The sequence below is a fragment of the Callithrix jacchus genome, chromosome 8 (genome assembly GCF_049354715.1).
Source record: "Callithrix jacchus isolate 240 chromosome 8, calJac240_pri, whole genome shotgun sequence".
Classification (NCBI taxonomy): Eukaryota; Metazoa; Chordata; class Mammalia; order Primates; family Cebidae; genus Callithrix; species Callithrix jacchus.
Genome location: NC_133509.1, coordinates 99,603,078 through 99,614,257, shown reverse-complemented (window position 1 = coordinate 99,614,257; position 11,180 = coordinate 99,603,078). Strand labels below are relative to the sequence as shown.

Sequence of the window (11,180 nt, the reverse complement as noted above, 5' to 3'; positions counted from 1 at the left end):
ATTGCCCTGCATTGAGCTCACGCTGCAGAAATAAGATGAAACTGTTATTGAGAGGATGCCAAACGTCTGTGTCTGAGCAGATTTTAAAGTCAAATGGGTCTCATCTGTTTGGGTAGATCTGGAACGGGTCTTCCTGAAGGCTTCGAGGAGGGGCTGGATAATCTTTCAGGTTTGTGATTGGATACCTTGGGGGAGCAGAGGCAGACTGGGATCGCAGGACTGCAGGTATTTCATACTTTGGGAATGGAGTTGATGGAGGCGGAGAATATTGGGATAAGGACTGAATGAAGAAAGGAGTAGGACAATGGAGGATAACAGTAGTTTTAAGATCTTCACTACACTTACAGCACACTGGTGATAGATCAACTCTTATGACCCTAGCCATCACCGTGTGAGATGGGGAGGGTGGTTATGTATCCATGTCCCACAGGCAAGGAAGCAGGTGCTCAGAGAACTTAAAGATTTGGCCAGGTGCAGTGGCTCATGCCTATAATCCCAACACCCTGGGAGGCTGAGGCAGGAGGACTGCTTGAGCCCAGGAGTTTGGGACCAGCCCAAGCAACATAATGACACCTTGTCTCTAGAAAAAATTATCTGAGTATGGTGGCTTGTGAGGTTGAGGCCAGTGGATCACTTAAGCCCAGAAGGTTGAGGCCACAGCTGCACCATTGCACTCCAGCCTGGGTGACAGAGAGAGACCCTGTCTCAATAAAAAGAGCTTAAAGATTTACCTAAGGGTCTCAAGTAACAGTGGCATAATTATGGCTAGAAACCACTGAATTGGAATCACTGGAGGGCTAAGCTTTGGCATTTCCAGGAAAGTCCCTCTAAACAATTCTCATTTGCAGTCAGAATTGAGAACCACCAACATAGGCCTTCTGCCTAAGCCAGTGCTGTGTCCAGAGTAAGCATTGTCCCACAGAAAACCACGAGAATCACACGCTGCCTAGTGCAGGGCAGAAGTTGTAAGCTTTTGGAAAGTGAGGCCAGTTTGAGGGAAACTTGGAGACAAAGATATTTTAGGAGAGCCTCATCAAGTGTATTCCATTAGGAAAGGTGCAAATCCTGGGACAGTCTGAAGGATCCAAGGTCACACCAGGAGAAAAGGGATGGCATGTACCTAAGGAAGAGGGAACCCCCGCATTCCTCAGCTCAGGAACTTCTATGACCTTCTTCAATAAGGCTTGCAAAAGAGCCGAGAATAAGAGGTGCCTCTGGAGGCCTAAAGGAAGCTAGAGGGAAGCTCTAGGTATCCGCATAAATCTAGCAAGTTAAAGTGTTGCCCACTGTCAGTGCCCAGGACTTGCAACTCAGTGGCTTGGTGGGGACTCATTGGTTGCTTCTAGGAACTCCACCCAGCTTCAGCAGGGGACACACTTCACCCTACGCTTCCTGTCACTCCTTCTACCCACTTAGGTAAAGGAAAATTATTTTTAGGGAGGAGCCATTTGAGACACATGATCCCTGTGTACTTGAACAGCCATGGAAAAGCTGCAAGGCAGCTCCATGCTCCCGGTGAGTAGCTCCCTTATCTCATCTCAACAAATCAGATTCTCAAGACCAGCTGCTCCCCAGACTTGCTAATTCTTTGTTCAAGGAGACAGTTCCCAATGGATGTGCCCCTGTGAAAACACTCTAGTAAACATTTGCTTTGTTATTGAAATTTCACTCGAAAATCTCAAAGCTAGGTCAAGCCCATTGCTAGTTTTGCTAATGAAGAAATCAACGCATTTTTTAAAAAGTAACTTGTTGAATTGGTGGGTGCTTGGAATGATGAAGTGGCTTAGGGTCTTTTCGGTTTCTGTGGCTTCCAGGGGTGGGCCTCTGAGATGGCCCTTAGCAGACATCCTGCGATGCACTGTATGGGTCCTGTTGAAAGCATCAGTGTGGTCTGTCTGCATCTGGAACCAGAACCACAGCAGCTTCAACTCCCTCCACACTTTCTTCTGTGGGAAGGTGACCAGCACAAGCCTGCTCTGAAAAGTCTTGGGGACTGAACCTCTGTCTGAGAGGGGAGGTAGGTACAGTTTATCCACTAAGTTTACCCACCTGTTCTGTGACTCCTCTTCACCCTTCTCCAAGCAAGGACTGATCCTCACGATTTGGGGGTTGGGGGTCAGGTGGAGGTGGAGAACACGAACGGGAATATGTATATTTCAGTTGTCCTCTGAGTCAGGTGGGCAGGAGCCTCAATTCTCGTCTTTCAGATCTCCGCAGACCCTGCCCTCTCACTTACAATTCAGAGATTGACACTTGGCAGGCATTCAATAAATGTCTGTGTCAAGTGAGAACAACTTGATGGAGCAGGTAGGAGTCAATCCTGCATCTCTCCCTCCCTTTTTTCCCTTCCCATTCGACCTTTTGGGCTCTGGTTTCCTGTAAGTAGTGAATTATTCACATCTGTTCAAAGGTATCAGATTTGCTCTTCCCAGGTTGCAGCAGGGTGGGGCGGGGAGGTGGCTTTGTTCAGTCTGTTAATAGGAGGAGCAACCTCCTTGTTCAAACAGTACCTACAGGTGGGGCCTGTTTTTGCTAAGTCATCCTGGGGGTGCTCAAAGCTCCACTGTTAGATCCTTTCTGTCCTCCTTCCCGGCTCCTTCCTCCTCACCCCTCGGATAGATTCATAAGTGGGCTCAGGCCTCTCTGCGCCTCACCATGGCTTTCATTGCCAAGTCCTTCTACGACCTCAGTGCCATCAGCCTGGATGGGGAGAAGGTAGATTTCAATACGTTCCGGGGCAGGGCTGTGCTGATAGAGAATGTGGCTTCGCTCTGAGGCACAACCACCCGGGACTTCACCCAGCTCAACGAGCTGCAATGTCGCTTTCCTCGGCGCTTGGTGGTCCTTGGCTTCCCTTGCAACCAATTTGGACATCAGGTGAGGGGTCCCTCCTTGTAATGCACCAAAGGTGTTGGATTGGTGTAGCTCAAGGGGGATAAAGGGAGAGGCTGAATGACTGTGTGTTGGAGTGTCTGGAATCATGGGGTATATTTTGTTAAGCTAGTTCTTTAGGTACACCTGACATACTAAGGGGAGGTATATATTTTTTAAGATTAAAGGCTGAGGCTGTGTGGTTTTTATCTTTTATTGTCTTCCTACTATATTACTCCATGAGAGCTGGAAGCAGGTCTGTGTTTCCACTGTGTCCTCAGTTCCTAGGGCAGAAAGCACTCATTAAATATTTGTTGAATAAATGAGTGGAGGAAATAGAGGCCAAGAATCAAACAAGCATTGGACAGACTCAAGAGACCTCCAGCTCTAGCTGGACTTGGTTTTGCTATTTAATGGCTCTGTGCCCTCACAAAGGGAGCCTGATTTTTCAGTTTAGTTTCCTCATCTGTAAACTGGGGATAATACCACTTAGCTCATAGGATTGTTATGGTGTTTAAGGGATAGAATATACAAAAATAACTTGAAAAATATAAAGTACTATGCAAATGCAAGCAAACTGATTATTTAGATTGAAGATTATTTTTTTGGTTGAAATTAGCTAAGTGGGAAGAGAACAAGTGGGAAAGAGAAAGGTTTGCAACATGCATGGGTCTCCTCTGGGCATCACAGTCACCTCTATTTCTGATTAATGGGTCAAGTTGTTATAGATCTTTGGTCCACACACCTCGAGTTCTCTTTTAGGGATTCTTCTATTTTCACTTATGATTTTTTTTTTTTTTTTGAGATGGAATCTTACCCTTGCCCAGGCTGGAGTACAGTAGCACAATCTTGGCTCACTGCAACCTCTGCCTCCCAGGTTCAAGCAATTCTCCTGCTTCAGCCTCCTAAGTAGCTGGGACTACAAGCATGTGCTACCATGCCTGGCTAATTTTTGTATTTTTTAGTGGAAATGGGGTTTCACCATATTGGACAGGCTGGTCTTGAACTCCTGACTTTGTGATCTGCCTGCCTCGCCCTCCCAAAGTGCTGGGATTACAAGCATGAGCCACTGTGCCTGGTCTGATTTTTTTTTTTTTTAAATGGAGTCTTTCTCTGTCACCAGGCTGGAGTGCAGTGGCACAATCTCGGCTCACTGCAACCTCCACCTCCTGGATTCAAGCAATTCTGCCTCAGCCTCCCGGGTAGCTGGGACTACAGGCGCGTGCCACCAAGCCCAGCTAATTTTTGTATTTTTAGTAGAGACAGGATGGTCTCAATCTCTTGACTTCATGATTCGCTCACCTCAGCCTCCCAAACTGCTGGGATTACAGGCGTGGGCCACTGCACCTGGCCTCCACTTATGATTTTAATGTACAAGCAGACAGAATAAACTCAAGTGAAGCCTCTCATCATATTCCCCTTAGTCAATTCACAGTGGTACGAAGGCAAGGAAAAGACATAAGCAGGAAGTTTGAAGCATCACTGACTGTGACAAACCTGAACCCAAACTGTTCCCTGCTCTCACTGTTCTTCCCTAAGTTTTCTGTCTGGCCTTTTCCAGAGCAGGAGAGACAGAAATGACAGATCCTCTTTTGAGATGTCCCTCTGTCTCTAGAAGTACCTCCAGCCTCACCCGATGTCCCTCTGGCCCTAGAAGTACCTCCTGCCTCACACCATCACTTCAGCCTAGCAAGTTGCTGGAGGGAGTCTATAACTACCATGAGCCAACCAGCTATTTGCATTCAGAAATAGAAATCTGCCAGGGTGCAGTGGCTCACACCTGTAAGTCCAGCACTTTGGGAGGCTAAGGTGGGCAGACTGTTTGAGCCCAGGAGTAAAAGATTAGCCTGGGCTGGAATACTATGTAGCCATCAAAAACGATGAGTGTTCTTTGTAGGGACATGGATGAACCTGGAAACCATCATTCTCAGCAAACTGACACAAGAACAGAAAATCGAACACCGCATGTTCTCACTCATAGGTGGGTGTTGAACAATGAGAACACATGGACACAGGGAGGGGAGCATCACACACTGGGGTCTGTAGGGGGCAAATAGGGGAGGGACAGCGGAGGGTGGGGAGTTGGGGAGAGATAGCATGGGGAGAAATGCCAGTTATAGGTGATGGGGAGGAAGGCAGCACAGCACACTGCCATGTGTGTACTTATGCAACAATCTTGCATGTTCTTCACATGTACCCCAAAACCTAAAATGCAATAAAAAAAATTGAGAAAAAGAAAAAAAAAAGATTAGCCTGGGCAACATAGTGAAACTTTGTCTCTACAAAAAATGCAAAAATTAGCTAGGCGTGGTGGCATTTGCCTGTAGTCTCAGCTACTTAGGAGGCTGAAGTGGGAGGAGAGCTTGAGCCTGGGAAGTCAAGGCTGCAGTGAGTGGATTGTGCCACTGCACCCCAGCCTAGGTGTCAGAGTAAGGCGCTGTTTCAGGGAAAAAAAAACAAAAACAAAACAAAAACAGAGAAGTCTACTAGAGATCAGCTCTGGGCTCATTATGTCATGATGGCCTAAACTAGTTAGTCCTCACAGGTCAGAAGCAGGAACTCTCTCCCAGAGGAAGATATCTGAATCTTATATTGGAAAGGCAGAGGGGAAGAGAAGGGTTCCCATGGCGTTTTGGGTTGTCATGAGTGGGAATGCTGAGAGGGAATAGGACAAGGATGGCAGTGGGGAGGGAAAGGCAGGGACCAGGTTTTGAGCCAAAGCAATCGTAGCTGAGAGCAGTGAGTGGCTACGAGGTGCAGCAGTCTTTGGGTAGTAGCCTAGTCATGAAAAGAATGAGAATTACATACCACCTTTAGCCATCAAGCACTTATTTCCTCAACTTCCCCTCCCCTGGCTTATTCCCGAACCCTAAATCCTGTATCCTATTTAGTTCACTCCTGTTGCTTACTAAGTAGTTCTATTTAGAGTACACATTCATTGTGGCCTTTAACTTGCTCTGCTGTTATGGCACCTGAAAACTAGATGTCCTTGAATGCGGTCTTCCTTCATCAAAGCTTCTTCGCGTTTGTACTTCAGTTCTAGGACAAGGCAAGAAGCAAGCAAGAAGCTGCAAATCCCATTCCTCTGGGCCTCAATTTCACCCTCAGTTCAAGTAGCTGAGTAGGCAGAGGCAAAGGCTACACTCAACACACGTGCAATTGAAAGCAGGCAAGGCAAAACCCAGGGAAGAGGGAAAGGGAAGGGGTGTGTGTGTAGGTGTGGACTTGTGGGTAGGTAGGTCAGTAGGTTAGTTGAAGAGGAGGTTCTAAGCAGTATAACCTAAGCCTCTTTCTCTTTCTTCTGCTTCAAACACCTTAAGAACTGCTCAGGGTAGACTGGAGACAAAAGCAACAGCTCAGAAGTGCTAAATCTTTAAAAGCAGCCAAAGCATGGGCAACAAAGTGAGACCCCATCTCTACAAAAAAAAATTATCTGGGCATGGTGGCCCAGAGAGACACACCTTGTCTGTCTCTCTCCTCACAGTGAAAAAGAATGATCCTGTGAAGGGAGTGTAGGAGGGTGAAAGAATTTCATGATGGGGATCCTTCTTTTCCCCTTTCCCTTGTCCACTCTTTGTCTTTTTCCTCCCCTAGGAGAATTGTCAGAATGAGGAGATCCTGAACAGTCTCAAGTATGTCCGCCCTGGGGGTGGATACCAGCCCACCTTCACCCTTGTCCAAAAATGTGAGGTGAATGGGCAGAACGAGCATCCTGTCTTCGCCTATCTGAAGGACAAGCTCCCCTACCCTTATGATGACCCCTTTTCCCTCATGACCGATCCCAAGTTCATCATTTGGAGCCCTGTGCGCCGCTCAGATGTGGCCTGGAACTTTGAGAAATTCCTCATAGGGCCGGAGGGAGAGCCCTTCCGACGCTACAGCCGCACCTTCCCAACCATCAACATTGAGCCTGACATCAAGCGCCTCCTTAAAGTGGCCATATAGATGTGAGCTGCTCAGCACACAGTTCTCCAACTCCATCCAGTCCTGAGGAGCCTTAGGATTCAGCATGCCCTCAGACTCTGCTGGACCTCAGCATTCCCTTGATGTCAGTCCCCTTCACTGAAGAGCCTTGCCTTTCCCCTCTGCCCATTTCCTTTTCCTCTCCCAACCCTCTGGTTGGTGATTCATTCAACTAGGGCTTCAAGACTTGGGTAAGCTCTGGGCCTTCACAGAATGATGGCACCTTCCTAAACCTTCATGGGTGGTGTCTGAGAGGCGTGAAGGGCCTGGAGCCACCCTGCTAGAAGAGACCAATAAAGGGCAGGTGTGGAAACATGGCCAGCCTCTGTGCGTCTTCTTTGACAGGGGGCAAAGAAGTACAAACTGCAGGTGGGATGGATAAAGGAGTGGCTAGCACCCAAAGCTTTGGGAGGGGGAGGCTCTGATGGATCACGCGATGCCCTAATTACTGACTGGAAAGCAGGCTCTGGTCAAGGTCTGCAGTGGCAGTTGGAGTTACGGGAAATGTGAATTGTATTATTGCTTTACATACAGCTCTTCTTCAGAACTAGGGAAAAAGAGAAAGTGATAAGGTAGGTGGGAAAAATGAGCCCTTTGGTTGATGATACTGGGAGGCCGTTAGGAGGATTTCAGTCTGGAAGACATCAATAGCACTGTGAGTACTGAGCCAACTAGATCTGACTTGTGCCTTGGGAAATTCCCGGGAAGTCAGCTTAGTTAATGTTTACCGATAGCAAGGGCATAGAGGGTGCAGTTACTGAGAACACAAAGAGCACTTTTTGTCCTGACCATCTTGTTGAGTACCATTTGTTTTTGATCCTTTGCTAGACTGACTCTCCCTCCTTTTTTAAGTTCATGGGCCAGGTGCAGTGGCTCCCACCTGTAATCCCAACACTTTGGGAAGCTGAGGCAGGCAGATCACCTGAAGTCATGAGTTTGAGACCAGCCTGGCCAACATGGTGAAACCCCATCTCTACTAAAAATACAAAAACTTAGCCGGGCATGGTGGCACACGCCTGTAATCCCAACTACTCGGGAGGCTGAGGTGGGAGAATCTTCTGAACCTGGGAGGTGAAGGCTGCAGTGAACTGATATGGCACCACTGCACTCCAGCCTGGGCAAGACAGGGAGACTCCATCTCTAAATAAATAAATAAATAAAGTTCACATTACACTCTCATTCTTCTCAAACTCACATATTCACAAATTTAGGCTCGAGACAAATAGAGGCAGGAATGATAGGACTCCTTTCTTCCTCCATAAGAAGGAAGGGGGGATGGGGCTAGGAGAGAGACTCCCTTCAGAGTCAGACTGTTTATAATCTGCCATTTGCAACATCATTGTTCCTTATTGTGAGGACAGTTTTGCTCAGAGCCATGCAAGGATGCTGTCCCCAATTCCTCATCCAGTGCAGACTTAATCCACACATACCACCAGCACCAGATTCTACCTTGTTCTGGAGGAGATACCTGCTGAGAGGCCCCACAGACCTCATCCTGGAAACTTCTCATTTCACCTTCCCTTCTTTGACCACTAGATGGAATATTTTCACTTCCATTCACTGAAGCCCTGACGAGACAGTTTTCCAAACTGGACACACTACTTGAGAATCCCAACACTGAGGGGAAAATGTTTTTCCTTTAACCGCTCTGCTTACTCTGTTTTCTAAGCATTTCATCATCTGAGAGTGAATGTGAAACATGTCTAGGATCCCCACTGTCTGACCTTCAACTAAACCTGTCATGAACAGTCTTTATTTCAAACGGTAACCTGAATATTACGGTGGGAATCCCCTGGTACCATTTTGCAGGGCCTTCTGCTAAATTAAGGCTACCTTTAACTTCACTCTTGAAACCTCAAGCCTTTCAGACTCCTGTTTTATTTCCCATTTTGTTTTTTTTGAGATGGAGTCTTGCTCTGTTGCCCAGTTTGGACTATAGTGGTGCAATCTCGGCTCATTGCAACCTCTGTCTCCTGGGTTCAAGCGATTCCCCTGCCTCAGCCTCCCAAGTAGCTGGGACTACAGGCGCCCACCACCATACGTGGCTAATTTTTGTATTTTTAGTAGAGATGGGGTTTTACCATGTTGGCCAGGCTGGTCTCAAACTCCTGTCCTCAGGTGATCTGCCTGTCTCAGCCTCCCAAGTAGTGGGATTATAGGTGTGAGCCACCGCACCCAGCCTCAGATTGCTGCTCTTAAAGCCCACAGCTGGGGTATGAACTTTTTGAGACGTTGTCTTGCTGTCACCAGGCTAGAGTGCAATGGTGCGATCTCCCCTCACTGCAACCTCCGCCTCCTAATTCAAGCTATTTCTCCTGCCTCAACGTCCTGAGTAGCTGGGACTACAGGCGCACGCCACCACACCCAGCTAATTTTTGTATTTTTTTTTTTTAGTAGCGATGAGGTTTCACCATGTTGGCCAGGATGGTCTTAATCTCTTAACCAGGATGGTCTTGATCCGCCGACCTCAGCCTCCCAAAGTGCTGGGATTACAGGCGTGAGCCACTGCACCTGGCCTGGGGTATGAATTCTTATGGGGCAGGACCCTATATACTGATTTTAGAAAAGTAACTGCAGACAAATTGTCTTCCTGATGAAATAGAGAATTCTTGTTGTATGCTAGTACCCTATGCTCATCATCTTGACGGTGCCATAGCCTATTAGTACATCCAGTAACAGAGCCAGCTAACTCGGATGCTGGCAACGTGCTACAGGCAACTTAGAGGCTGACACACCAGTACAATGTGTTCAGTCTTTCCCTTGAGGCCCAAGTTCAAAGAATTACTTAAGGGATTCCCAAAGGAATGGGAATTACAGTATAAGTGATTCTGCAGAAAGTCAGAGAGGGCCATAAAGCTAGAATGAGGGCTCTTCACTTGGGAGGGGAAACGCGATTTGCTTCAGACAGAACCTGATCTATTTGGCTCAGGAGGGAACAGGGAAGGCAAAACTGGACGTTCCAGTTTTACAAGGATGTTTGGCTTTACTAAATCTTTAGTTGTGCTGTTGTTAAAATGAAGAGAAATTAGAAAGTGTTTCCTTTATTCTTCATCTTGTTTGTTCCCCTTTTCCTCAGAAGTATTAGCCTGTGGTCAACAGACAAGGCCAAGCTTTAAAATATTACCCACTTTTCTAGATGAACAAAAATCTTTTAATCAAATTTCCTACGGGCACTCAAAAGAAGCAGGAAGTCTCATCAACAACTCTCCCAGAAATGCTGAGGTAATGCTATTCAATTCAGAGGAGGGACAGAGAGAATCACTAACTTCAGGGCTCTTACCAAACAAAACAAAACAAAAAAACAGAGTTTGGAACAAGTGATTTTAGGAGGCCAAGGTATAGACAGTGAAATTGATAATTATCTCCATGACTATGTTCCCATAGCTCTGTCTCTCTCCTTAGTTTATGAGACACTGAGGCCAGGTGTCGTATGGTGGCTCAAGCCTGTAATCCCAACACTTTTCGAGGTTGAGGCAGGAAGATGCCCTGAGCCCAGGAGTTTGAGACCAGCCTGGGCAACATAGTGAGACCTCATCTCTACCAAAAAATAAAATTGGCTGAGCATGGTGATGTACACCTGCGGTCTTAGCTACTCAGGAGGCTAAGGTGGGAGAATTGCTTGAGCCTAGGAGTTCGACGCTGCAGTGAGCTGTGACCACATCACTGCACTCCAGCTGGGTGACAGAGTGAGACCCTGTTTCAAAAAGAAAAAACAGAAAAACACTGAGCCAAACTCTAGAACTTTCTTATAATCACCATGACAACCATCATCCAAACTACCATTCACTGAATATTTACTATGGGCTCAGACTGTGCTAGGTACTTTATGCACACTAGGTTATTTATCCTCACACAGACCCCATGAAAAACTTTTATTTCTATTAAAAGAAAAGGTAATTGGGCAAGACACTTGCCAAGGACAAAGAGCTTAGGAAGCAGCAAAGCTGAAAGTTAAAGCCAGGTCAGTCTGACTCCAAAGCCTCTACTCTTACCCACAACAGTGTTTTCTTCTAGCTCAGATTTTTCTTCATAAAGACCACTGACAGCTGCCTACAAACAGCATTAGATTTTAAAATCATTAGATTTTAAAATTATGTGGAGGTATGATGGTTTCTATTTTCCACTGAAGAAACTGAGGTACAGACAGGATAACTGACTTGCCCAATATCCCATCATTAGCAGATGACAAAGCTAATTCTAGACCCAGCCCTTTTAATTCCCTTTTTATTCAACTATACTGTATCTTATAGTAGTCTTGTACTACAGTAAAAAAAAAAAAATACCTTTTTTTTTTTTTTTTGAGACAGAGTCTTGTCCAGGCTGGAATGCAGTGGCACGATCTTGGC

The 11,180-nt window shown here is 46.5% G+C and overlaps 1 protein-coding gene across 1 annotated transcript; it reads left to right on the top strand.

Moving 5' to 3' along the window:
* Positions 1-2,565: 2,565 nt before the first annotated feature.
* On the top strand, positions 2,566-7,151 carry GPX2 (glutathione peroxidase 2). The gene is made up of 2 exons (XM_002807244.5): positions 2,566-2,877; positions 6,466-7,151. The coding sequence occupies exons 1-2, from the start codon at positions 2,656-2,658 to the stop codon at positions 6,814-6,816; spliced, it is 573 nt and encodes a 190-aa protein (XP_002807290.2). The 5' UTR covers positions 2,566-2,655; the 3' UTR covers positions 6,817-7,151.
* Positions 7,152-11,180: the final 4,029 nt, after the last annotated feature.